Source organism: Symphalangus syndactylus, chromosome 13 (genome assembly GCF_028878055.3).
Source record: "Symphalangus syndactylus isolate Jambi chromosome 13, NHGRI_mSymSyn1-v2.1_pri, whole genome shotgun sequence".
Taxonomy (NCBI): Eukaryota; Metazoa; Chordata; class Mammalia; order Primates; family Hylobatidae; genus Symphalangus; species Symphalangus syndactylus.
The window spans coordinates 57,891,118-57,918,654 of NC_072435.2; the positions used below are offsets into that span (position 1 = coordinate 57,891,118).

At 44.1% G+C, this 27,537-nt stretch overlaps 2 protein-coding genes across 5 annotated transcripts in view; one reads left to right on the forward strand and one right to left on the reverse strand.

Moving 5' to 3' along the window:
* Positions 1-27,537, forward strand: part of GARRE1 (granule associated Rac and RHOG effector 1) — a 101,642-nt gene that overhangs the window by 14,496 nt on the left and 59,609 nt on the right. The window contains exons 2-3 of one of the 4 annotated variants that reach the window (XM_055238768.1): positions 13,015-13,129; positions 15,490-15,613. The exons of 2 other annotated variants lie outside the window; for them this stretch is intronic. The gene's annotated coding sequence lies outside the window, so the exon portion shown is untranslated. The remainder of the gene's footprint in view (positions 1-13,014; positions 13,130-15,489; positions 15,614-27,537) is intronic. One more of the 4 variants, XM_055238774.1, reaches the window with a different exon arrangement.
* LOC129460228 (large ribosomal subunit protein eL29-like) lies at positions 26,479-27,220 on the reverse strand. Its single transcript, XM_055237860.2, has 2 exons — positions 27,217-27,220; positions 26,479-26,991 (listed from the first exon to the last, which is right to left on the reverse strand). The coding sequence occupies exons 1-2, from the start codon at positions 27,218-27,220 to the stop codon at positions 26,516-26,518; spliced, it is 480 nt and encodes a 159-aa protein (XP_055093835.1). The 3' UTR covers positions 26,479-26,515.

Sequence of the window (27,537 nt, forward strand, 5' to 3'; positions counted from 1 at the left end):
CCAGTTTTCCTTTTGGAGCAGCGTCTCAGGCACAGAAATAGTCTGGGCTTGGTGGACCCCACCCCAAAGTGTCACTTCCTTTCCTCTGGCCTTGCTCTCCGTGCCCGCCTTTCTCTTGTGATGTTTTAATGATACCCTCCCTGATCAGTGATTTGTGTTCAGGAAGCTAGGCAGTGATTACTTTTGTTTCTGCTTTGTGAACTTCCTCCCCCACTTCCTATTTTTACCGCAGTTGCACAGGAAATGAGGCGGCTCCTGGCTGTCTGCTGCTAAGCAGTGATTTTAGGTGGCAGAGGACAAGGCCTTAGGGCCTGAGCCATTTAAGGCATTTTCCACCTTAGTCTTTTCACTACCTTCTTCCTCTAGGAGTCATAGGAATATGATTTTGTGATTGGGTTGAGGTGACATCATGTCCTCAGCCTTGTGGGTGGAGACAGGGGTTGCTGTTTAGTTGGAGGACAGCACTTTTGTGAAGGAGGTGAGGGCTTTTTTCAGCAGTAACAATGTGGGTGGGATGTCATGGCCCTGTGGCCTCTGCAGCTTGAGGGAAGGTTAAGTTGAAGGGACAGGCCCTGTTGCAGGTAAGGATAGGAAGGTGGATTGTGGTTACTCTCTAGAGGGCCCTGACAGGCAGCTTGAAGTGAGCTGAGGAGCCCAGTCGGCTCTCTCAGATCTTTGAGGAGGGCCTCAGCCTCTATGGCACCCTCCTTCCTCTGAACCCATGGCATTTGTTTTCTAAACGACTTATTTAGCATTTATCAGTCTCTTTTTTGTTGATGGCTTTTCTTAGCTTATGGACCAGTTATAGTTTAATTTATGGAGAAAGTTTGTGTCATCTCCCCAGAAAGAAGTAACTTGTTATACATTAGTTAACTTGAATATGGAAGGTGCTCAAAGCATTAGATTATCGGGGATTCTTAAGAGCTGCACTGTTGACATTTTGGGGTGGATAATTCTTTGTAGGGGCTGTCTTGTGCATTATGGGATGTTCAGCAGCACTTCTGGCCTCTACCCACTGGATGCTACCCACTACCACTTGCCCAGTATGACAACCAAAACATCTCTAGACATTGCCAGATGTTGGTAGGGCAGAGAAGGACACAAAATTATACTTTTCCCCACTTGTTGAGAACCACTGTGTTAAAGAATTGAATTACTAATTACTAATTTATAAAATGGAATAAAATAGAATGTTTGGTTCCCTGGGATTGAAGCCATTTGTTTTCTATTTTCATATCTGACATTCTCATAATTCTTAGTTTGCTACTTAGAGTATGCTGTACTCTATCAGCTTCAGCTAGTGTTCAGGTATACCTTCTGTGCACTTTTTTTTTTTTTTTTTTGAGATAGAGTCTCACCCTGTTGCCCAAGCTAGAGTGCTGTGGCGTGATCTTGGCTCACTGCAACCTCTGTCTCCCAGGTTCAGGCGATTCTCCTGCCTCAGCCTCCCTAGTAGCTGGGACTACAGGTGTGTGCCACCACACCCAGCTAACTTTTTGTATTTTTAGTAGAGACAGGGTTTCACCATGTTGGCCAGGCTGGTCTCGATCTCCTGACCTCATCATCCACCCGCCTCGGCCTTCCAGAGTGCTGGGATTACAGGTGTGAGCCACCGCGCCCAGCCCCTTCTGTGCACTTTCATTGAAAGATCTAGGAGCTGGGCACAGTGGCTTGTGTCTGTAGTACCAGAATTTTGGGAGCCGAGGCAGAAGGATCGCTTGAGCCCAGGAGTTTGAGACCAGCCTGGGCAATGTAGGGAGACCCCATCTCTACAAAAAATCAAAAAATAAAAATCAGCTGAGCTACTTAGGAGGCTGAGGTGGGAGGTTCACTTGAGGGAGGTCAAGGCTGCAGTGAGCTATGATCGTGCCACTGTACTCTAGCCTGGGGCATGGAGCAAGTCTCAACAACAAAAACAAAAAAAACTAGGGCCTGAGCCTTTGGCAGGCTGGCTTCTTGTCCTCATAGAAGGCATTCTGTCAGCTTCTGTGCCTTGATATTGCTTGCTCTGGAAGTCAATTTCCTTGGAAGCTGAGTAGTGCAAGGGTAAAAGAGGGAATGAGAAACATTTAGGATGTAATAATAATAGGTAACATTTATGGAGCAGTTGCTATAGAAGAGGCACTGTGGTGAATGGGATTGGCAGGAATGAAAGGACAGGCTAGACAACAGGACAGGGACCATCTGGAATAACACCTTAAGTTTAGGTTAAAAGTTGATTGTGCCTTTGACCAAGCAAGGCAGTAAATATAGCAGGAGGAGTGGGAAATGGAAAGGTGACAGGGTAAAACTTTTTTTGAAACATAGTCTTGCTCTGTTCCCCAGGCTGGAGTGCAGTGATGCAGTCTTGGCTCACTGCAACCTCTGCCTCCTGGGTTCAAGTGATTCCCAAGTAGCTGGGATTACAGGCACCCACCACCATGCCCGGCTAATTTTTGTATTTTTAGTAGAGACAGGGTTTTGCCATGTTGGTCAGGCTGGTCTGAAACTCCTGACCTCAGGTAATCCACCCACCTCGGCCTCCCAAAGTGCTGGGATTACAGGCGTGAGCTACTGTGCGTGGCCGTGAAAGGGTAAAACTTGAAGACCCTGCGGAGATGTCTCCTGGGTCTGGTCCTTGGAGAGGGAGGTCTTGAGTGGAGAGTTGAATTTGGGAATCATCAGCAGTGATATGGAGTATGATCTCCTAGAGAGAGTCACTTTTCATGGCTCCAACTCAGCTTCTCGTCAGTTCCAAGAAGCTGACAGGCTTAACCATCTCCTAAGAGTGGTAAACAGGGTGCCATGGTCTGGATATTTGACAGAGGTGGGATGGTGCAAGAATGGAGAGCTCAACCTCTGGCAGCAGATTGCCACGTCCCAGACCTAGCTGTGTGGTGACCATTACCTTAGCCATGTGGTGAGAACATGAAGAACTCACCTTCATCTTGTGAGATGCCTCACCTACCTTATGGGGTCATTGTGATAACCTTGTAATTTGATAATACAGCCAGGTGTGATGGCTTACGCCTGTAATCCCAGCACTTTAGGAGGCCGAGGAGGTTGGATCACTTGAGGTCAGGAGTTTGAGACCAGTCTGGCTAACATAGTGAAAACTGTCTCGAATAAAAACAAAAAAATTAGCCAGGTGTGGTGACGCACGCCTGTACTCCCAGCTGCTTGGGAGTCTGAGGCTGGTCAATCGCTTGAACCCAGGAGGTGGAGATTGCAGTGAGCCGAGATTGTGCCACTGTACTCCAGCCTGGGCAACAGAGCAAGACCCTGTCTCGAAAATAAATAAATAAATAAATAAATAAATTCGATAACATGTAAAGTGCATAGCACAGTGCCTGGCTCTTACCCACAGTTAATGTCAGCTGTTTCAAGATATTTGATATCTAAAGCTCCAAGTATAATGCTTGGCACGTCGTAGACACTTAGTGACTGGTGCATTTCTTTGGGGGATACTTGTGTGGACGTGGCATGTCTTCACCAGCTTATTTATTTATTTTAAGCAGAACCTTATTTCTAGCATCTAACTACTGCCTCCGTTGTTGGCAAGGGTGACTTCATGAATGTTGTAAAGAAATACCATTAAATAAGTACTGAGGATGAACTAATAATTCAACAAATATTTGTTAAATGTTTACATCATGCTTAGCACCCTTGGTTGTTTTGAATGAGCTCAGGGGTCCTGGGGGTTGAAGGTCACAGGGAAACACAGAACAAACCGGCAGCTGTGATCTAGCATGTTACGGTACAGTAGAGTTAATGTTAAGATGGGGCTAAAAACAGGGTGTTACGGCAGCAGAGGAACCCCTCGCTCAGTCTGTCAAAGTGGTTTCTCAGAAGAAGTGATGCCTAAGTTAGACATCCAAGAGGAATGAGAGTGAGCCAAGAGAGCTTTCTAGACAGTGGAAATGAAATGTGTGGCCAGGTGGCGAGAGGGAAGATGGCACATGTAGGAAGTGGGTGGTGTTGGGGCGGTGTAAGAAAATTGGGAAGGGTAGTGGAAAGCCATAGTGGATTTTAAGCGTAGAGTGGTGTGATCACATTGACTCTAGAGTAGTCACACAGCATCCAGAGGGGAGTAGCCCAGGCATTTGGAAGATCACTCAGGAGGCGCCTCCATAATTCAGGCAGGAGGTAAAAACAGTAGCTTTGCTATGGCAGTGAAGATAGAAGGAAAAGGTCTTGAGAAATACTGAGAAGGCAGGAAGGGGCTGGGCACGGTGGCTCACACCTGTAATCCCAGCATTTTGGGAGGCCGCGGCGGGTGGATCACCAGAGATCGGGAGTTCAAGACCAGCCTGACCAATGTGGAGAAACCCCGTCTCTACTAAAAATACAAAATTAGCCGGGCGTCGTGGGGCATGCCTGTAATCCCAGCTACTCGGGAGGCTGAGGCAGGAGAATCGCTCGAACCCAGGAGGCGGAGGTTGCAGTGAGCTGAGATCGCACCATTGCACTCCAGGCTGGGCAACAAGAGCGAAACTCCGTCTCAAGAAGGCAGGAAGGATAAGATTCTGTGATTAATTGGATGTGAAGCAGAGTGAGGACTAGAGGATAACTCCCAGGTTTCTGCCTTGTTCAAGTAGGCAGATGGTGATGTCATTTGCCAAGACTGGGAAGGCATATTGAAAGACTTGGGAGATTTGGTTTTGGACTTTTGATTTTGGGACCTGTCCACTAGGCAGTTGAATATTTGGGTTCTGGAGCACAGGACAAAGATCTGGGCTAGAGAGATGGATTTGGGAATCTTCCCAGAAGGAATATGTTGCTCTTAGAAACAGAGAGGGCACAGCACTTAAGGTCTGTCGGAGGAGTAGCTCAAAGGGGCAACTAAGAATGGCCAGAGAGGTATGAGGAGAGCCAGCACTAGTGTCTTTTCGTGTTAGCAACTTACAGAGTTGCTCCACTTTGTAATGTGGTAACAGATAAAGGGAGCTAAAAAAGTAGAGTTCTAAGGAAGGTCCGAGCAAAGCACTGAATTTTCCAGGCATTTTCTTTTGCCTGGATAGGTATTTTAAATTTATGAATGTTGAGAATAAAATTCTTCAAAGCATTTTTCTAGAGTGCATTTCTAAATATGGTTTGAGTCAGTCTGAACTGACTAAAAACATGGAAATGGTTGGGCTTTGAACTTCATAGACAATAACTTCACTAATCTGCCTAAAGAATTTCCTGTAGTGTCTCCACATTATCAAGGGTAGATATTTGGATTTACATTTTTGTGGATTGGAGAGGACAGAACATTTTCTGTTTTTTTTTTTTTTTTTTCTCGGAAGAGGGAATTGTTTAGGAATGATTCATCTTTATATTTTTCGTAACAGCTTTATTGAAATATAATTCACGTATCATACAGTTTACCCATTTAAAGTATATAAATTGGTGGTTTTTAGTGTATTCATAGTTATGCAACCACCATCAATTTTAGAATATTTTCATCACTCTGCAAATAAACCATATACCCATTAGCAGTCATCCCTTATTTCCCCCATTCCACACCCCCACCCCCAGCCTTAGGCAACGATTAATTGACTTTTTGTTTCAATGGATTTATGTAATTGGTACAGTTCATATTAAGGGAACTTTGGGTCTGATTTCTTTCACTTAACATAATGTTTTCAAGGTTTATCCATGTATCAGTACTTTATTCCTTTTCATGGCTGAATAATATTCCATTGTATAGTTATACTACATTTTGTTTATCCATTTGTCAATTGATAGGCATTTGAGTCGTTTCCAGTTTTTGGTATTATGATAATATTGCTCCAAACATTCATCTGCATGTTGGTTTGTAGGCATGTTTTTCATTTCTCTTGGGTATATATACCTAGGAGTAGAATTTCTTGGTTGTGTGGTAATTTTATGTTTAACCATTTGAGGAACTGCCACTGTGTTTTCCGTCGTGTCTGTACCATTTTGTATTCCCCTGAGCAGTATATGAGGATTCCAAATTCTCTAACATTTTGCCAACACTTGTTATTGTCTGCTTGATTATAGTCATCCTAGTGGTTGCGAAGTGGTATCTCATTGTGGTTTTGATTTGCATTTCCCTGATAGTGATGTTGACTGTCTTTTCTTATGCTTATCGGCACATCATCTTTGGAGGGTTCATCTATATTTGTGTTTTGTTTGTTTTTTTCTTTAGAGGCGGAGTCTTGCTCTGTCTTCCAGGCTGGTGTGCAGTGGTGCCATCTTGGCACACTGCAACCTGTGTTTCCTGGGTTCAAGCAGTTCTCCTGCCTCAGCCTCCTGAGTAGCTGGGATTACAGGTGTGCGCCACCACGCCCGGCTAATTTTTGTATTTTTGGTAGAGATGGGGTTTCGCCATGTTGACCAGGCTGGTCTCACACTCCTGACCTCAGGTGATCTGCCTGCCTCGGCCTCCCAAAGTGCTGGGATTACAGGGGTGAGCACCCACGCCCAGCTCATCCATATTTGATCATCAGTTTTGGCAAGGTAAATTAAGTTGCAAAACCTGAAACTTTAAAGGAACAAACATAAACATTTGATTGTAGAAATGAGGGAAAAAGAGTGTGTGTGTGGGTATGTGTGTGTGTATGTACATATGTGTATATGTACAATGGAAGATGCCATAAACAGATTTGTAAAAGTTAAAGGACAGGCTCCCCAGAGAAATAGCCAGTGTGCTCCATCCACATCAAGCCTGAGCGTGAGAGGAGAGTTCTGGATAATCCTGTTACCTGGCTGTGACTTTGGAAGTGGAGACCATGATCTCTGCCTTCTCCCTCATGTCATCTGTCTTAAGGTCACAGATACCTCAGCCACTGCCAGGGTTCCACAAGCCAGTCACCTTTCAGGTGGAGAGGTAGCTTGCTATAGCAGCCAGTTTCTTGAGTTTGCACGACAGTGCCACTAGAACAATGGCTCATTCATGTCAGATTTCTAGAGAGTTGGGCAGCACACTTGTGAGAATCTAGCTGTGAACAAGCCATTGCTGTCTTTAGGAGCTTATGTGCCAGGTGGTAAGGTGTACATATGTAAATAAAATGGTAAGATGATTGCAAGTTGTCATGAAGACAAGACAGCATTGTAGGGGTGAGGTGACCCTAGATTAGACAGGTTGGCTGCAGAAGGCTTCTCTGAGGGTATAACACTTGTTTTGAGAGCTAAAGGATGATAGAGAGGAGTATCATGAGTAGGAGGGAGCCAGGAGCTTTCTGCATAGAGGCAGCAGCATGTGTAAAGAGCTTGGGGCACTAGAAGAACTGGAAGATGAATGGTGTGACTGCAGAATGATGAGCGAGAGTCAGGAGGCACAACATGAGGCTGGAGAGGTGGGCAGGGCTGTGCAGGTCTCAGTAAGGAGTTTGATTTTATTCAAAGTGCCAGGGACCATTGGGTATAAATTCTTCGTAAACTGCATGCGGAAGAGAGATTAAAAGGTTGGCAGAAAGGAATAAAAATGAAACTGGAGGACCAAGCTGGTAAAAATTGCCCCCAAGGGTCTATCAGAATCCTAACTCACTTAGGCTAATAAGATCAGTGGTTACTTATGAACAATACGATTGAAAAGACCTACGGAAAAACACGTGAAATTTGGAGTTTCCCTGTCTCTCATGTTTCCTGTAAGTAATTTGCTAGATATAGAGACTCGATTAGATTTTGATTCAGTATTTTAGGCAAAAATGTTTTTTGGGTGGTACTGTGTACTTCCTATTTTGTCACAATGGTAGGCGTATAATTATATGTTTAGTTCCCCACTTTAATGATGCTAAAAGTAATTAGTGGGCTCAGGTGTTATGCCTGATTCCTTCATCATAAACTTCTCCATCAAGTTTCACCAAATCATTTTAACAGTGATTAATAATCATTGGCTAGATACAGTATTTCATTAGAGTTGCAAAATAATAGTTTTCCTACCATTTCTTCTGTATTTATTGGCTAATTTTCTTTGATTAAGCACTTTCCTAAATGGAGTATTCCAAAAAAACTGTATAAACAGGAAAAGCAGGATAAATGCTTGATTTCACCCCCCCACCCCCAACAGTTTTTAGAACGATAGCTTGGTGCCTTAATACCTCCACAGATAGATGACCAATGGAATTTTTCTTAGTATCATTATTGACTCATTTTTTTTATTGTGGTAGAATATGCATAACACAAAATTTACAGTTTTAATCGTTTTTATATATACATTTTAGTGGCAATAAGTACATCAACAATGTTGTGCAACCATCACCACCATCCATCTCCAGAACTTTTTCAACATCCCAAACTGAAAGTCTTGGCCGGGCATAGTGGCTCACGCCTGTAATCCCAGCACTTTGGGAGGCTGAAGCGGGTGGATCACCTGAGGTCAGAAGTTTGAGACCAGCCTGGCCAACATGGTGAAACCCTGTCTCTGCTAAAAATACAAAAATTAGCCAGATGTGGTGGCATAAGCCTGTAGTCCCAGCTACTTGGGAGGCTGAGGCATGACAATTGCTTGAACCCAGGAGGCAGAGGTTACAGTGAACCGAAATTGTGCCACTAGTACTCCAGCCTGGGTGACAGAGCAAGACTCCATCTCAAAAAAAAAAAAAAAGTCTTGCCTATTAAACAGTAATTCCCCATTTTCCTCTTCTCTCAGCTCCTGGGAACAACCTCTCTTCTACTTTTTGTCCCTAAAAATTTGACTATTTTAGGCACCTCATATATATGGAATCACACAGTATTTGTCCTTTAGTGTCTGGCATCTTAGCAGAGTGTCTCCAAGGTTCATCCATGTTGGAGCATGTTACTAGAATTTCCTTCATTATTATTATTATTTTTTTATTGACAGGGTCTCTGTCACCCAGGCTGGAGTGCAGTGGTGTGGTCAAGCTCACTGCAGCCTCAAATGCCTGGGTTCAAGTGATCCTCATGCCTCAGCCTCCCAAGTAGCTGGAACTACAAGTGTGCACCATAATGCTGAGCTAATTTTTAAATTTTTTGTAGAGACAGGGTCTCGCTATGTTGCCCAGACTAGTCTCAAACTGTCCTCAAGCGATCTTCCTACCTAAGCCTCCCAAAGTGCTAGGATTACAGGCATGAGCCACTGCTTCCAGCCTTTCTTCCTTTTTAATACTAAATAATAGTCCATTGTATGGATATACCACATTTGTTTATCTGTTCATCTTCCGTGGACTTTTGGATTGTTTCCACCTTTTGACTATTATGAATGATGCTTCTGTGAACATGGGTGAAGAAATACCTGTTCACGTCCTTGCTTTCAATTCTTTTGGGTATATGCACAGAAGTGGAATTGCTGAATCACATGGTAATTCTATGTTTAATTTTTTAAGGAAGCACCATACTGTTTTACACAGTGGCTGCACTATTTTATATTCCCACTAGCAATACGCAAGGCTTCCAGTTTCTCCATGTCCTTGCCAGCACTTTTTGTTTTGTTTTGTTTTTGAGACAGTGTCTCGCTGTGTGTCCCAGTCTGGAGTTCAGTGGCCTATTGCGATGGTCGGCTCACTGCAACCTCTGCTTCCTGGGCTCAGGTGATCCTCCCACTCAGCTTCCCAAGTAGCTGGGACCATGCCTGGCTATTTTTTTTTTTTTATTTTTAGTAGAGATGAGGTTTCTCCATGTTGTCCAGGCTGGCAATGGCCAGCACTTATTTTCTGTGTTTTGTTTATTTTAACATTAGCCATCCTAATAGGGTATGAAGTGGTATCTCACCGTGGTTTTGATTTGCATTTTCCAAGTTATATTATTCCCTAGTTGTACTGTCCGTTCTTGCCTTACTGTAAAGAAATACTTGAGACTGGGTAATTTATAAACAAAAGTGGTTTAATTGGCTGTACAGGAAGTATGGCAGCATCTGCTCCTGGGGAAGCCTTAGGGAGCTTTTATTCATGGCAGAAGGCAAAGCGGAGCAGGCATCTTAAATGGCAGGAGCCAGGACCAAGAGAGAGGAGGGAGGTGCTACCCACTTTTAAACAACCAGGTCTCATGAGAACCCACTCACTATTGAGTACAAAGGGGAAAATCCACCACACGATCCAGTCACCTCCTCCCAGGCTCTACCTCCAACATTGGGAATTACTATTCGCCATGAGATTTGGGTGGGGACACAGATTTAAACTATATCACTAGTGATTAGTGATGTTGAGCATCTTTTCACGTGCTTATTGGCTGTTTGTATATTTCTTGGGACAAAAGTCTATTCAAGTCGTTTGCCCATTTAAAAATTGGATTTTTGTGTTCGAGTTGTAGGAGTTCTTTATATATTCTGGATATTAATTCCTTTTCCCATATGTGATTTATAAATATTTTCGTCTATGGATTGCTTTTTGCTTGTAATGTCCTTTGATGCCTAAAAGTTTTAATTTTGAAGTCCAGTTTACCTGTTTTTTGTTGCCTGTGCTTTTGGTGTCATATCCAAGAAATTATTGCTAAGTCTGAACTCAGTAATTTTTATATATTTAATGATTTTTACCCCTAAATGGTTATTCTTTTTGATGCTTAAGTTGTCCCATTATTGATCGTTAGTGGAACTTATTTTTCGGGTTTTCTAGGTGCTTTTGACATGAGCCTAGTAGTCTTATATGAGTACCTTGCTTTCTGGCTTTACAAGAAGTCCGGGGCTTATCAGAAAAATTTCTGATCCCAGATCCAGAATCAGCCATTTCTTTAAGTAGTTCTGATTCTTTTTGGTGGGAAATGGTATTAAGGGCATTCATTACAATTAAGATGTAAATTCCAGTAGGTTTTTTTTTGTTTCTTTTTTTTAGTGGAACTAGGAAATACATACTTTTTGGAAAGAAAAAGATACACCATGATTTCAGACTGATTTACTTCCAATTCAAATGAAGGATTAAAGGATTTTTATATCTTTGATTTTATATTTGTCTTTTCTCATTTGTTGACAGTAACACCAGAGAGGTCCAGTCAAAACACGATTTTATTGATTGACCGATTGATGGAGACCACCTCACTCTGTCGCCCAGGCTGGAGTATAGTGGTGCCATGTTGGCTCACTGCAGCCTCCACCACCTGGGCTCAAGTGATCCTTCCACCTCAGCCTCATCAGTAGCTGGGACTACAGGGATGCACTACCATATCTGGATAATTTTGTTTGTTTGTTTTGAGATGGAGTCTCACTCTGTCACCCAAGCTGGAGTGCAGTGGTGTGATTTCAGCTCACTGCAACCTTTGCCTCCCGGGTTCGAGTGATTTTCCTGCTTCAGCCTCCCTGGTAGCTGGGACTACAGACGCCCGCCACTATGCCCGGCTAATTTTTGTATTTTTAGTAGAGATGTGGTTTCACCATATTGGCCAGGCTGGTCTCAAACCCGACTTTGTGATCCGCCTGCCTCTGCCTCCCAAAGCGCTGGGATTACAGTCATGAGCCACTGCGCCTGGCCAGTTTTGTTTGTGTTTTATAGAGATGGGGTCTCACTGTGTTGCCCAGGCTGGTCTTGAACTCTAAAGCATTCCTCCTGCTTTGGCCTCCCAAAGTGATGGGATTACAGATGTGAAGCAGTATACCTGGCCAAAACACAGTTTTAAACTTGAAATAATTCTTCTCTGTGTGGCTATGCCACTAATTTGGTAAATAATATCGATTCATTTGTCTTTTGTTTAATTTTTAGGGGTATTTTCTTTTTTATATTTGCTTTTTGCTTATATATTTACATAGTTCTAAAGATAAAACCATAAGTAAGATAGATTGAAAGAAGTCTGGCTTTCCTCCTTGTCTTTGTTCTTCTCCATACGTTGTAGGTAAACATTTTTGTTGGTTTTTGGTTTATTCTCCCATGGCTTATTTTAAAAGCTACAAGCATGTGTGTCTGTGTGTTTTTGTATTCCGTGTACCTTACTTCATTCCCATTTTATTTCTTCCCTTGTTTTTATCTTGGCAATCATATTTCTTATTTCCAATAATTCGTTGTTGATTTCTACTTCCTTTATGATTTGTTTGCTTTTGGGTTTTTTTTCTCCCCACGAGACAGAGTCTTGCTCTGTCGCCTAGAGCTGGAGTGCAATAGTGCGATCTCGGCTCACTGCAACCTCCGCCTCCTGGGTTCAAGCAATTCTCCTGCCTCAGCCTCCTGAGTAGCTGGGATTACAGGCACACGCCACCACACCTGGCTAATTTTTGTATTTTTAGTAGAGACGGGGTTTCACCATGTTGGCCAGGCTGGTCTTGAACTCCTGACCTTGTGATCTGCCTACCTTGGCCTCCCAAAGTGCTGGGATTACAGGCGTGAGCCACCATGCCCAGCCCTGCTTTTAAGGATGCACTATCTTTCCAACTCTGTCTGAGGAATACCAGTCAGAATTTCTTTTCAGGTGTTTTTTGTTTTTTTTTTGTTGTTTGTTTTTTTTTGAGACGGAGTCTCGCTCTGTCGCCCAGGCTGGAGTGCAGTGGCGCAATCTCGGCTCACTGCAAGCTCCGCCTCCCGGGTTCACGCCATTCTCCTGCCTCAGCCTCTCCGAGTAGCTGGGACTACAGGCGCCCGCCACCACGCCCGGCTAATTTTTTGTATTTTTAGTAGAGACGGGGGTTTCATCGTGGTCTCGATCTCCTGACCTCGTGATCCGCCCGCCTCGGCCTCCCAAAGTGCTGGGATTACAAGCGTGAGCCACTGCGCCCGGCCTTTCAGGTGTTTTTCTGGGACCTAAAATATATATTTCTTCTGAGGTCTGATCATCTTTTCATCTTAGTTGTCCTTTTTTGTCCTTTTGGTTTTCCTTCACTGTCTGGTGATCCTTATCAATGAAGAACTGGGTTGTTCATATAGGTAATTTGCAGAAGTTGCCTCTGTTTTTCAATAGTCCTCTAGCCTTAGTGAGAGTTGGCTGATTGAGTGATCAGGAATGGGAAGTACAGATGAAAACAGGTTGATTAGCCGGTTTCCCACTCCTGATTTCTCTACCTGCTGACTCAAAGCTGGGCATTTATCCAGCTCCTCCAGGAAAAAGGGCTCTGCCTCTCTGTCCTCTTTTGGCCCTGCATGTTGCAAAAAGTGGCCAGCTTTGCTCTGGTCTGTCTTGTAATAGAGTTTCCTCTGCTTTCTCTCCATCCTCTAGAAAATGGCCTGCAGTTAAATAGACTGGCCCTCAGACCTTCTCATTACTGTTTTGCTGAGATTCCCTTGTGAATGTCTTTATTGTTATGTCACTGGGATTTGGGGAGGATGGAGAGGTAAGTGCACTTGCCTGTTTAGCCTGTCGTTTTGAAATGAAGCTCCTTTATGTCATCCCATTTCTTTTTTTTTTTTTTTTTTTTTTTTTTTTTTTGAGACAGAGTCTCGCTCTGTCGCCCGGGCTGGAGTGCAGTGGCGCAATCTCGGCTCACTGCAAGCTCCGCCTCCCGGGTTCACGCCATTCTCCTGCCTCAGCCTCCGAGTAGCTGGGACTACAGGCGCCCGCCACCGCGCCCGGCTAATTTTTTGTATTTTTTAGTAGAGACGGGGTTTCACCGTGGTCTCAATCTCCTGACCTCGTGATCCGCCCGCCTCGGCCTCCCTATGTCATCCCATTTCTGACAGCAGGACTGCTTGCCACTCTCTTTTCTTTATTGGCTTAAGTACTGAAGTGGATCTAAAATTATTCTCTATATTCACAAATCATAGCTGTCAATCTTTAGTCAGATGGGAAAACTTAATTAATTCAGGGATTAAATTTCTCTTTATAGCTGCATAGTCCATTGTAAGTAGAAGTTAGTTATCACTGAAGTGTATGATGCTTCCTGCACTGCGATTGGTAGATTTCTATTTGGTTCAAGGATTGGGTAACTTTTCAAGACCTTTCCTGTTTGTCAGTGACTTTTTTCCAGAGAAGCAGAAATAACAAGGCCTGCTTCCTTTGCTTGCTTTGTGGGAATGATAATATCATCATCAAACATTTAGTGCTTAATATGTGCCAGACATCATTCTAAGTGCTTTAGATGTATAAACCCATTTAAGTCAGTAACAGTGGTTACTATTATCCTTATTTTACAGACGATGAGACAGGCAGAGAGAGGTTAAGGAGCTTGCTCAAGGTCAAGCTGATCCTGACAGCCAAGATCTCACCCTATTAGTCAGGCGCCCAGGGCCATTCTCTTCTTCACTTCAATAGTCTTATCTTTCTAAAGGGAAGTGCTTGGAGAGATTTTCTCAGGATGGCTGACCACTTTTCGTGTCTTGTCAACCATAGGTACAAGAAAATCCTCTAATACTGAGTCTTCATCTAGTTTCTTTGTTTTTTTTTTGTTGTTGTTTGAGACGGAGTCTCACTCTGTCGCCCAGGCTGGAGTGCAGTGGCGCGATCTCGGCTCACTGCAAGCTCCGCCTCCCAGGTTAATGCCATTCTCCTGCCTCAGCCTCTCCGAGTAGCTGGGACTACAGGTGCCCGCCACCATGCCTGGCTAATTTTTTGTATTTTTAGTAGAGACGGGATTTCACCGTGTTAGCCAGGATGGTCTCTATCTCCTGACCTCGTGATCCACCCGTCTTGGGCTCCCAAAGTGCTGGGATTACAGGCCTGGCCTTTTTTTTTTTTTTTTTTTTTTTTTTTTTTTGAGACAGTCTCAGTCACCCAGGCTAGAGTGCAGTGGTGCAATCTCGGCTTACTGCAACCTCCACCTCCCAAGCTATTCTCCTGCCTCAGCCTCCCAAGTAGCTGAAATTACCGGCGTGTGCTACCACGCTCGGCTAATTTTTGTATTTTTAGTAGAGACAGGGTTTCACCGTGTTGGCCAGGCTGGTCTTGAACTCCTGGCCTCAAGTGATCTGCCCGTCTCAGCCTCCCAAAGTACTGGGATTACAGGCATGAGCCACCATGTCTGGCCTTCGTCTAGTTTCAAGCATGTTCTTTATTGCCTGAAATAGAAATTGCTGATGACTCTAATTGCAGAAATGAATATTTTAAATGATATAATTATGGCTGAATTCAGTTTTAATCTGTGGAGAACCTTTGCAAATTATTATGTTGAAAAGATGTTACTTAAAATGTTCTTTTCTGCTATGTATTTGATATTTTTAAGTAGCATTAAAACTTAAGAGTACATGACAGATCTCACAAGTCTTGGCTACACTAACTTCTGAGGTCTTTCACAATGCGTATTTATTTCCATGCAGCATGAATAGTGGATTCATAAATGGTGAATGTTTTCCCAGTGGAAATTCTTTTTAAGAAAATATGGAAAAGAAATGTCCTTAAATGGTTTGAACATATTTTAGCCTGTCAGGCAGATAAATATGAGGGTGGAGAAGCATGTGAAAAACTATTAGACAGCATTAAGAAGAATTTTATTAAAATAATGATAATAATAATAATTAGCTGGGCACGGTGGCATATGTCTGTAGTCCCAGCTACTGGGGAGGCTGCAGTAGGAGGATCACCTGAGCCCAGGAGGCAGAGGTTACAGTGAGCTGAGATCACGCCACTGCACTCCAGCTTGGGTGACAGAGCCAGACCCAGTCTCAATAAATAAATAAAAACAGAAATAAAATAATAAAATCCAGGTGTTCGTGTGTGTGTGTGTGTGTCTGTGTGTGCATTTTCAACATTTTGTTTCAGAAATGTTCAATCATATACAACATTGGAGCAAGTGATGTGATGCACCTCATGTACCCATCACCTAACTTCCAACAGTATTTTGTCAGGGGATATTATGATCACTGCCGTAAACACAAATGCTTAGGTAGGTATTACCACCTTCTCTGTACATTGTTTCTTGGCAAAATGTCATTTGAAAATGATAGAACTTGGGCAGGCATGATGGCTCATGGCTGTAATACCAACACTTTGGGAGGCCGAGGCGGGCAGATCACTTTGAGGTCAGGAGTTTGAGACCAGCCTGGCCAACGTGGTGACACCCTGTCTCTACTAAGAATACAAAAATTAGCCAGGCGTGGTATCGGGCACCTGTAATGCCAGCTACTCAGGAGGCTGAGGCATGAGAATTGCCTGAACCCAGGAGGCGGAGGTTGCGGTGAGCCGAGATGGCACCACTGCACTCTAGCCTAGGCAACAGAGTGAGACTTCATCTCAAAAAAAGAAAAAAGATGATAGATCTTGAATGTATTTCAGTTCCATGACCTTTTTTTGTTTGTTTGTTTCATCGTGTTAGCCAGGATGGTCTCAATCTCCTGACCTTGTGATCCGGCCGCCTCGGCCTCCCAAAGTGCTGAGATTACAGGCATGAGCCACTGTGCCCAGCCAGTTCCATGACATTTTAAAAAAATTCAACACTATCTAGTTTTGATTACAACAAAGATCTGCACAGGAACACACCAGATCTGTTAAGAATTAGCCAAAACCAGTTTTCATGTTTTGAATGTTTTTTCTCTCTGCTTGGGTGGGAACCCCAGGCATGACTGTGATACTTGAGCAGTCTTGTTAGAAGCAATTATGTTACAAACAGAACTTTTCATTGAACTGTCTAACCAGCCCCTTGGTTCTCAGAAAAAGAGCTGTGGCCAGGCACAGTGGCACACGCCTCTAATCCCAGTACCCTGGAAAGCCGAGGCAGGTAGATTGCTTGAGCTTAAGAGCCTGAGACTGGTGAAACCCTGTTTCAAAACAAACAAAACAAAACAAAACAAAAACTTATTTGTCACTTTGGAGGGGAGGTGCCTTTCTGTATTATTATTATTTTTTGAGACGGAGTCTCGCTCTGTTGCCGAGGATGGAGTACAGTGGCATGATCTCGGCTCACTGCAAGCTCTGCCTCCCGGGTTCATGCCATTCTCCTGCCTCAGTCTCCCGAGTAGCTGGGACTACAGGTGCATCCCACCACACCTGGCTAATTTTTTGTATTTTTAGTAGAGACAGAGTTTCACCGTGTTAGCCAGGATGGTCTCGATCTCCTGACCTCGTGCTCTGTCCACCTTGGCCTCCCAAAGTGCTAGGATTACAGGTGTGAGCCACCATGCCCAGCCAACCTTTCTGTGTTCTTTTTTTTTTTTTTTGAGATGGAGTCTGGCTCTGTCGCCCAGGCTGGAGTGCAATGGTGCGATCTCGGCTACTGCAAGCTCCGCCTCCTGGGATCACGCCATTCTCCTGCCTCAGCCTTCCCAGTAGCTGGGACTACAGGCGCACACTACCACACCTGGCTAATGTTTTGTATTTTTAGTAGGGACGGGGTTTCATCGTGTTAGCCAGGATGGTCTCGATCTCCTGACCTCTTGATCCGCCTGCCTCGGCCTCCCAAAGTGCTGGGATTACAGGCGTGAGCCACCATGCCTGGCCTTTCTGTATTCTTGAATACACAGGAATATTGGTGAGAATCCCTGAGTTGCACTACAGTCGGCATCATCAGGCGTCCTCATTCTTGTGGCTCTCAGCAGATTTTCAGTGGACCCCCAGTTTGGCTCTCAAATTATAGCATACATCAGAATCATCTGGGGAACTTGTTAAAAAAGTGTATTGTCCAAAAAATTAGCCAGGCATGGTGGCGGGCGCCTGTAGTCCCAGCTACTCGGGAGGCTGAGGCAGGAGAATGGCGTGAATCCAGGGGGAGGAGCTTGCAGTGAGCCGAGATTGCGCCACTGCACTCCAGCCTGGGAGACAGAGCAAGACTGTCTCAAAAAAAAAAAAAAACGAAAAACAAAGTGTATTCTCTGCTTCTCTGCCAAAGATTGCTTCATTAAAATTTGGATTGTATCCCAGTAATCCGTATTTAAATAGTCATTCCAGGAAGGGTGGTATCCTGATTCTAATATCAGGGAAGGAAGTCCTTAAAAACCATTGTTGGTTTTCACTGACTGCTACTAGGTTTTTTTGTTGTTGTTTGTTTAGAGACGAGATCTCACTATTTTGCCCAGACTGGACTCGAAGTCCTGGGCTCAAGTGACCCTCCTGCTTTGGCCTCCCAAAGTGCTGGGACTGCAGATGGGCACCACTGTGTCCAGCCCTCATCCTAATTTTACTAAGGTTGGTAGGTGGTGAAAAAAATTGCTAAAAATGTTTTCATCCTTTAACATGCTCAGTGAGTGTTATGACAACCCCACGTAGACTTTTACTGCCTACAGATTTACTGTCACAGAGGTTGTCTTAGTTCAGGCTGCTTTAACAAAGTACTATAGACTGGGTAGCTTATAAACAACAGAAGCTTATTTTTCACAGTTCCAAAGTCTGGAGGTTTAAGATCAGGGTGCCAGCACTGTCAGGTTCTCTTGAGAACCCTCTTTCAGGATGCAGACTGCTGACTTACCATATTCTCATATGGCAGAAAGAGAGTGAGCTGGCCTCTTTTTATAAGGGCACTAATCTCATTTATGATGGCTGCACCCTCATGACCTAAATACCTCCCAAAGGTCCTACCTCCAGATACCATCACAATGGGAATTAGATTTCAACATATGCATTTTTGGGGAAACATTCAGACCGTAACACAGGTGCACCCTTAGTCGTGGGCAATTCAGTTCTGATGCTGTGGTCTGATGACCACACCCTGACAACATAAGTGCATAGTGGGTAGTATGGTTGCAAAGGATCTCGTGTATTTCTCTGTGGTTCCACTAAATTCTTTAGTCCAAGCTTTAGGCCTCCCCTGCTTGGTCACCTGTTGGACCAACACTAGGTGCAGGAAGTGCAGGAAGCTCAGTTTACAAAAAGTCATCTGGTGCTTCCAGCTCTATGTAGCTTCCTCTGAAAGAAAAGGAAGCGTGGGGAGTGTAGAAAGCAGTTAGTTCTTCACCTGAGGCTCCAGTTCCAAAACTGAATGGAAACTTTGCTGTTTGGGATATGTGTTTGACTAAAGTTTCCTTTCGTCAATTTCTCAAAGGAAACCGTGACTCTTCCCCCACCATCTTCCACCCCTTCACTTTCCATACATACAAGAAAGAATGATGTCCTGGAGCAACCTCTGGAGAACAACTGTGGGGCCTCCCCATTACAAAACAGCCTCCCCTGTGTGGAATCAGAATTGCTTTCGTCTGGGCAGAACCATACAACACACAGCTCGGCTATGTGGACAGCTGTGGCCGACTGTAGGGCTTGCCCACTATTCTGTATTTTCCCCTACATTTCTCTACCTCTGTTACAGTGGAATTGGTACCACGCAACCACCTCTGGCCTTTGGTGGTGGCCTTTGACATGCAACCACCTCAAAGCCAAAGGGCTTTGAAGGGAGGTGATGTGTGTCACTTTGAGTGGGAAGTATTAAAGAGCGGGTATGAGTTTTGACTTTCTTTTTCTGTGCTAGGGCAACCATGGGAGACATAAGTTCCAGTAGTGTCCCTGTAAGCTGAAGAAGGGCTTCTAGACCCACAATGAATTTTTGTGAACAAGAAGTAATCTGGGCCCAGGCGCCTTGGCTCATGCCTGTAATCCCAGCACTTTGGGAGGCCAAGGCAGTCGGATCAGTTGAGGCCACGAGTTCGAGACCAGCCTAGCCAACATGGTGAAACCCTGTTTCTACCAAAAATACAAAAATTAGCTGGGCATGGTGGTGTGTGCCTGTGATCTCCCAGCTACTCAGGAGGCTGAGGTAGGAGAATTGCTTGAACCCAGGAGGTGAAGGTTGCAGTGAACCAAGATTGCACCACTGCACTCCAGCCTGGGCAACAGAGCAAGACTCTGTCTCAAAAACAAAAAGTAAATCTGATTGGGCATGGTGGCTCACGCCTGTAATCCCAGCACTTCGGGAGGCTGAGGCAGGAATCAGTTGAGGTCAGGAGTTTGAGACCAGCCTGTGCAACATGGTGAAACCCCATCTCTACCAAAAATAAAAATTAGCTGGGCTTGGTGATGCATGCCTGTAGTTCCAGCTACTGTGGAGGCTGAGGCAAGAGAATCACTTGAACTCAGGAGCTCAAGAGCAGCCAGGTTGCAGTGAGCCAGGATCTCACCTCTGCACTCCAGCCTGAGTGACAGAGCAAGATTCCATCTCCAAGGCCAGGCGTGGTGGCTCATGCCTGTAATCCCAGCACTGGGAGGCCGAGGTGGGCGGATCACAAGGTCAGAAGATTGAGACCATCTGGCCAACATTGTGAAATCCCGTCTCCACTAAATATACAAAAATTAGCTGGGCGTGGTGGCGCGTGCCTGTTATCCCAGCTACTCGGGAGGCTGAGGCAGGAGAATCGCTTGAACCCACGAGACAGAGGTTGCAGTGAGCCGAGATCATGCCACTGCACTCCAGCCTGGTGACAGAGCTAGACTCTGTCTCAAAAAAAAAAAAAAAGTAAATCTGTATTAGATTAAGCCATTTATTTCAGGATTAGTTACTGCAGCATAGCTCGATCTGTCTGCCAGTTTGAAGTTCTGAGAGTCAAGATACCTGAGTTTAATTCTGAGACTACATGTGGTCTAGTGCAAGACCTTTAATGTCCTGAATCCCCTTTTCAATATATAAATTGAAGGGTTTAAATTAGATGATCATGAAGGGCCTTTTTGGCACTTACATTCACAGATTCTGGATGGCAGCACTCAAATGCAGATGTTCCTTGACTTATGATGGGAGTTATGTCCTGATAAACCTCTCATAAGTTGAAAATATCCTAAGTTGAAAATGTAAGGACCGGAAGCAGTGGCTGATGCCTGTAATTCCAGCGCTTTGGGAGGCTGAGGCAGGAGGATCACTTGAGCTCAGGAGCTCAAGACCAGCCTGGGAACATGGTGAAACCCAGCTCTATAAGAAATACAAAAATTAGCTGGGCGTGGTGCTGTGTGCCTGTAGCCCCAGCTATTCAGGAGGCTGAGGTGGGAGGATGGCTTGAGCCCAGGAGGTGGAGCTTGCAGTGAACCAAGGTCGCACCACTGCACTCCAGCCTGGGTGACAGAGCCAGACCCTGTCTCAAAAAGAAGAAGAGAAGAAAATGGGTTTAATATTCCTAATGTACCAAACATCATAGCTTAGCCTTGCCTACCTTAAATGTGCTAAGAGCACTTCACTTTAGCCTACAGTTTGGCAAAATCATCTACCACAAAGCCTTTTTTTTTTTTCTCTCTCTCTTTCTTAGAGGCAGGGTTTTACCGTGTTACCCAGGCTGGAGTACAAGGGCACAATTACAGATCACTGTAACCTCAAACTCTTGGGTTCAAGTGATCCTCCCACCTCAGCCTCTGGAATAGCTGGGACTATAGGTGCACACCACACCTGGCTAATTTGAAAAATTTTTTTGTAGAGGTGGGGTCTTTCTGTGTTGCCCGGGCTGGTCTTGAACTCCTGGCCTCAAATGATCTTTCCAGCTTGGCCTCCCAAAGTGTTGAGATTACCGTTGTAAGCCACCATGCCCAGCTACAAAGTCTATTTTGTGATAAAGTTATAAAGAAATTTGGATCAAAACTCAAAATTTGAAGTATAGTTTCTACTGAAAGCATATTCCTCTTTTTTTTTTGGAGACAGAATCTCACTCTGTCACTCAGGCTGGAGTGTAGTGGCGTGATCTTGGCTCACTGCAACCTCCGCCTCCCAGGTTCAAGCGATTATCCTGCCTCAGTCTCCCAGGTAGCTGGGATTACAGGTGCCTGCCACAATGCCCGACTAAGTTTTGTATTTTTTAGTAGAGATGAGGTTTCACCATGTTGGCCAGGCTGGTCTCAAACTCCTGACCTCAGGTGATCTACCCACCTCGGCCTCCCGAAGTGCTGGGATCACAGGCATGAGCCACTGTGCCCAGCCGCATATTGCTTTTTTACCATTGTAAAGTAGCAAAACTGTAAGTCAAGCCATGTAAGTCAGGAACCATGTGTACACTTTTCTGATTGATGTACAAAAAGGAGACTAAATCTGGCACTAAAGCCGTCCCTGGAAAACTATTATTGTTAGTTTTTGCTATTAAGTGAGAAGTTAGTTATGTGAAGAAAATGACAAAGATGGAGTAATACTTTTTTAAAAATTAGTTTTATTGAGATATAATTCACATAATTAGTTTATTTGGCTCATGGTTCTGGGAAGTCCAAGGTCATGGCACTGGCATCTGGTGAGGGCCTTCTTGGTGCATCACCCCAAGGCGAAAGGTGGAAGGACAGGAGAGCTCAAGAGAGCAAGAGATGGTTGAACTTCTGTAACAGATTCACTCTCACAATAAACTAAACCACTCCTGTGATAATGCCATTAATCTATTCAGGAGGATAAGAGCCTTCATGACCTAATCATCTCTTACAGGTCTCACCTCTATACACTATTGCACTGGGGATTAAGTTTCCAATACAAGAACTTTGGATGACATTTCAAGCCATAGCAACCACTATTTAACTTCAGAACATTTTCATCACCCCCTAGAAAAGCTGTACACATTAGCAAGGACTCCTCATTCCATAAATCTTTTTTTTTTTTTTTTGAGACGGAGTCTCACTGTCTTGTCCAGGCTGGAGTACAGTGGCACCATCTTGGCTCACTGCACCCTCCACCTCCAGGTTCAAGTGATTCTTCTGCCTCAGCCTCCTGAATAGCTGGGATTATAGGCATGTGCCTCCATACCTGGCTAATTTTTTTTGTATTTTTAGTAGAGATGGGGTTTTACCATGTCGGCCAGGCTGGTCTTGAACTCCTGGCCTCAAGTGATCTGCCCCCCTTGGCCTCCCAAAGTGTTGGGATTACAGGCGTGAGCCACCGCACCCAGCCAGATCTACTTTTTTATTTGTGTAGATTACCTATTCTAGACATTTCATATCAGTAGACTCATATAATAGGAGTCTCCTTGTCTGGCTTCTTTCACTTAGCACAGTGTTTTTAAGGTTCATCCATATTGTAGCATTTATCAGAACCTAGTTCCTTTTTATAGTTGAATAAATAATCCATTGTATGTCTGTGCTACATTTGTTTATTCATTTCTCAGTTGATAAACAATTGGATTGTTACTACTTTTGACTATTACGAATAATGCTATGAACATTTGTGTGCAGGTTTTTGTTGGGACATATTTCTTCATTTCTCTCGGGTATATACATAGGAATGAAATTGCTGGGTCATGTGATAACACTATATTTAGCATTTTGAGGACCTGCCAAACTGTTCCACAGTGGCTATCCCATTTTACTTTCTTTTTTGTTTTTTTTGAGACAGCGTCTCACTCTGTTACCCAGGCTGGAGCACAGTGGCACGATTTTGGCTCATTGCAACCTCTGCCTCCTGAGTTCAAGCAATTCTCCTGCCTCAGCCTCCTGAATAGTTAGGATTACAGGCATGTGCCACCACACCCAGCTAATTTTTTTTTTTTTTTTTTTTTTTTTTTTTGAGATGGAGTCTTGTTCCATCGCCCAGGGTGGAATGCAGTGGCGTGATCTCAGCTCACTGCAAAGCTCCGTCTCCTGAGTTCACGCCATTCTCCTGCCTCAGCCTCCCAAGTCACCCAGCTAATTTTTGTATTTTTTAGTAGAAACAGGGTTTTGCCATGTTGCCAGGCTGACCTCTGACCCCTGACCTCAAATGATCCTCCCGCCTCTGCTTCCTAAAGTGCTGGGATTACAGTCATGAGCTACTGAATTCGGCCCATTTTACAATCCTATATGCAATGTATGAGTGTTTTGATGTTTCCACATCTTCATCAATACTTATTACTGTCTGTCTTTTTTACTGAAGTAATCAGTTTTGATAAAGCAGCCATATGGCAAACTAAACAGTGAAGAAATTTTTACATGCATATTAGCTTAAGTTGCTCTCTAAACAGTTGTAGTGTGTATTGGCATATTTATAAAAATTTGCACTGTGAGCTTAGCACTAAAATAAAAAGTTAATGACTAATAACGTAATTCTTCAACTTGTTTAGCTTTCAGAAAATTTTTCATTTTAAAAATGAAACACTCTTGAAGAGAAAAAAAGAAGTAAATAAAAAATGAGTTGTTTGATCCTCTCTCTCTTGATTCACCAGATGTAACTGTTCTCTTGGAGCATTTTTTTTTTTTTTTAAAAGACAGATTCTCTGTTGCCCAGGCTGGAGTGCAGTGGTGTGATCATGGTTCACTGCAGCCTCAACTTTTCGGGCTCAAGTGATCCTCCCACCTTAGCCTCCCGAGTAGCTGGGACCACAGTGCACACCATCATGCCCGGTTAATTTTTGTATGTTTTTGTAGAGACAGGTATCGCCATGTTGCCCAGGCTGGTTGAACTTTTGGGCTCAAGCGATCTGCCTGCTTTGGCCTCCCAAAGTGCTAGGATTACAGGTATGAACCACTTTGCCCGACCTCTTGAAGCATAAACATATATATATACACACATACACACGCACACACGCACATATACATACACACACACACACACACATATACATATATTTCTTTTTTTTGAGACAGAGTCTTACTCTGCCACCCAGACTGGAGTGCAGTGGTGCAATCTCAGCTCACTGCAACCTCCGCCTCCCAGGTTGGAGTGATTCTGCCTCAGCCTCCCGAGTAGCTGGGATTATAGGCACGCGTCACCAAACCTGGCTTATTTTTGTATTTTTTAGTAGAGATGGGATTTCCTTCTGTTGGCCAGGCTGGTCTTGAACTCTTGACCTCAGGTGATCCATCTGCCTCAGCCTCCCAAAGTGCTGGGATTACAGGTGTGAGCCACTGTGCCCGGCTGCATAAACTTATCTTTATAAATTATATGCTTCTAAATTACCAGGTGGACTGTGCCTTACATGTATAGGCTTGAGTAGGCTGAGCATGGTGGCTCACACCTATAATCCCAACACTTTTAGACGCCAAGGTAGGAAGATGGCTTGGGGTCAGGAGTTCAAGGCCAGCCTGGACAACATAGTGAGACCCTGTCTCTACAAAAAAAGAAAATTAGGTGAGCATGGTGGTGTACACCTGAGGTCCTGGACCCTGAGGAAGCTGAAGGTGGAGGATTGCTTGAGCCCAGAAGGTCAAGGCTGCAATGAGCCATGATTGTATGACTATACTCCAGTTTGGGTGACAGAGAGAGACCCCATCTCTAAAAACAAAAAAAGTAAGTGAAATAAAATAAAAAATAATTGCTATCTTTTATTAATATTCTGTGTTTTGGGAGACATTATTCTTATATTTTCCTTACATTTTTAAAATGTGGTTTCTTTTAGTTCTTTGAACATACTTAAATTAGCTGACTTAAACTCTGTCTGTTAAGTCCAATATCTGGGCTTCCCTTGGGAAGAGTTTTCTATTGTTGTTTTTTCCCTTTATATGGGCTGTATTTTTTTGTTTCTTTGCATATCTTCCAATTTTTTGTTGAAAACTGGACATTTTATTTTATTATTATTTTCAGACAGAGTCTCGCTCTGTCGCCCAGGCTGGAGTACAGTTGTGTGATCCAAGCAATTCTTGTGCCTCAACTGCCTGAGTAGCTGGGACTGTGGGTGGGCAACAACACACCTGGCTAATTTTTTTTGTATTCTTAGTAGAGACAAGGTTTCACTATGTTGGCCAGGCTGGTCTTGAACTCCTGACCTCAGGTGATTTGCCCATCTTAGCCTCCCAAAGCACTGGGATTACAGGCTTGAGCCACTGTGGCCAGCCAACTGGACATTTTTAATGGTATAATATGACAGCTCTGAAAATCAGATTCTCTTCCCTCTCCAGATGAGCTCTAAGTCAGGTAAAATACAGAGATATTTGCAAATGGGGTATTTTGGGGAACCACCAGACAGGTTAAATAATGCCCATTTCCTGGGAATGGTACTTCGAAGGAGCTGTAGCCCAGTTCTGCTTCCTCTGGTAACTGCCAGTCTTCTGGTCTTCAATGTGGATGCAGCTGGTAGTTTTCAAAGCTGTTATGGAGCTGGAGAGCTAGGAATGGGACTCAGTCAAGTTAAAATGCTACAAAACTCACTGTTCTTACCAGGATCCAGCTATTTATCTTTGATAAATTATCCCCAGTTTGCTAAAAGCCTATTTCCAGAGTTCTGAAAAAGGTGATTCTGATTATTTTGCCAATTTTTCATTGTTTTTATGTAGTAGAGAATTTTGGTCAGGGGAAGTCCTTATTCTGCCATTTTTGATGATACTCTTTCCCTCTCCTTTCTTTTTAGGCTTTTATTTTCATGAATCTTGTATCTCTTGGTGTTTTGTTTTGTTTTCTTTTTCTTTTTTTTTTTTGAGACAGGGTCTTGTTTTGTCACCCAGGCTAGAGTGCAGTGGTGTAATCATGGCCCACTGCAGCTTCTAACTCCTGGCCTCAAGCGATCCTCTTGTCTCAGCCCTTCAAAGTGCTGGGATTACAGGCTTGAGCCACTACACCCAGCCTAATTTTTGTATATGATGTGAGGTCGGGTCCAGATTCATTCTTTTCATGTGAATATTTAGTTGTCCCTTCACCATTTATTGAAGAGACTGTTCTTTCCCCATTGGATGTTTTTGGCATCCTGGTCTAAAATCAGTTGACTGTAGATGTATGGGTTTATTTCTGGACTTCTAATTCTACTCCATTGATGTATACATCTTTCCTTATGCTGCCAGTATTTCACTGTTTTGGTTACTATAGCTTTATAGTAGATTTTGAAATTAGGAAATATTACTTTTACAACATTTTTTCTTTCAGTATTTGTTTTGGTCATCCTAGATCCCTCGCTTTTTTTTTTTTTTCTTGCCTCAGGTTTATTTGTACAAATAGCACAGGAGGATCCCCGCCCCATGCAGATGGCAGCCCGAGGGGGTCGCACCAGTCCTTCTGTTCTCACATTGGTAGAGATATCTACTCTGAAGCCTCTGTAGGGGCCTGGGCACCTTTGGGAGCCTGAGCTGGAACTGAAGCTGGAGATGCAGCCTGGGTGCTGGTTTGATCCTTGGCCTTGGCCTTTGGCGAGCACAGCCTGAGTCCCTTGGCAATGCGGGCACGAGCACACTTCCCAAGCTTGGGGTGGGCAATGTAGGCAAGTCGATCGAGCTTGTGGGTGACACCTTTTGGGATCTTGGGCTTAACCTCCTTGGGCTTTATGAGGGCCTTGATAGCCTTGGCACATGCACTCATGGCCTTGGCATTGTTGGCTTGCATCTTCTTTAGGCCCTTCTTGTTGTGCTTCTTGGCAAAGTGCATGTTCCTCAAGAACCTGGGGTCCACCCACTTAAGAGATTCGTATCTTTGTGATCGGGGTTTCTTGTTAGCATTTCTGTGCCATTTTCGGGACTGGTTGTGTGTGGTATGGTTCTTGGACCTGGCCCTGTCTGTACCTTAAGCCGCAGCTCCCAAAGCACCTAGAACTGGAACCCTCACATTTTTATATGAATTTTAGGGCTTTGTTTTATTTTTAGGGACAGAGTCTTGCAATGTTGCCCAGGCTGCTCTTAGACTCCTGGGCTCAAGTGAGGCTCTCACCTTGGCCACCTCTAAGTAGCTAGGACAGCAGGCATGCACTACCACTCCTGGCTTCCAAATGAATTTTGGTGTCAGCTTGCCCATTTCTGTAGAAAAGGTAATTCAAATTTTGAGGCCGGCACGGTGGCTCACACCTGTAATTCCAGCACTTTGGGAGGCTGAGGTGGGTGGATCACTTGAGGCCAGGAGTTTGAGACCAGCCTGGCCAATATGGCAAAGCCTGATCTCTACTAAAAATACAAAAAATTAGCCAGGCACTGTGGCGCATGCCTGTAATCCCAGCTGCTTGGGAGGCTGAGGCAGGAGAATCACTTGAACTTTGGAGGTGGAGGTTGCAGTGAGCTGAGATTGTGCCACTGCACTCCAGACTGGGCGACAGAGCACAACTCTGTTTCAAAAAA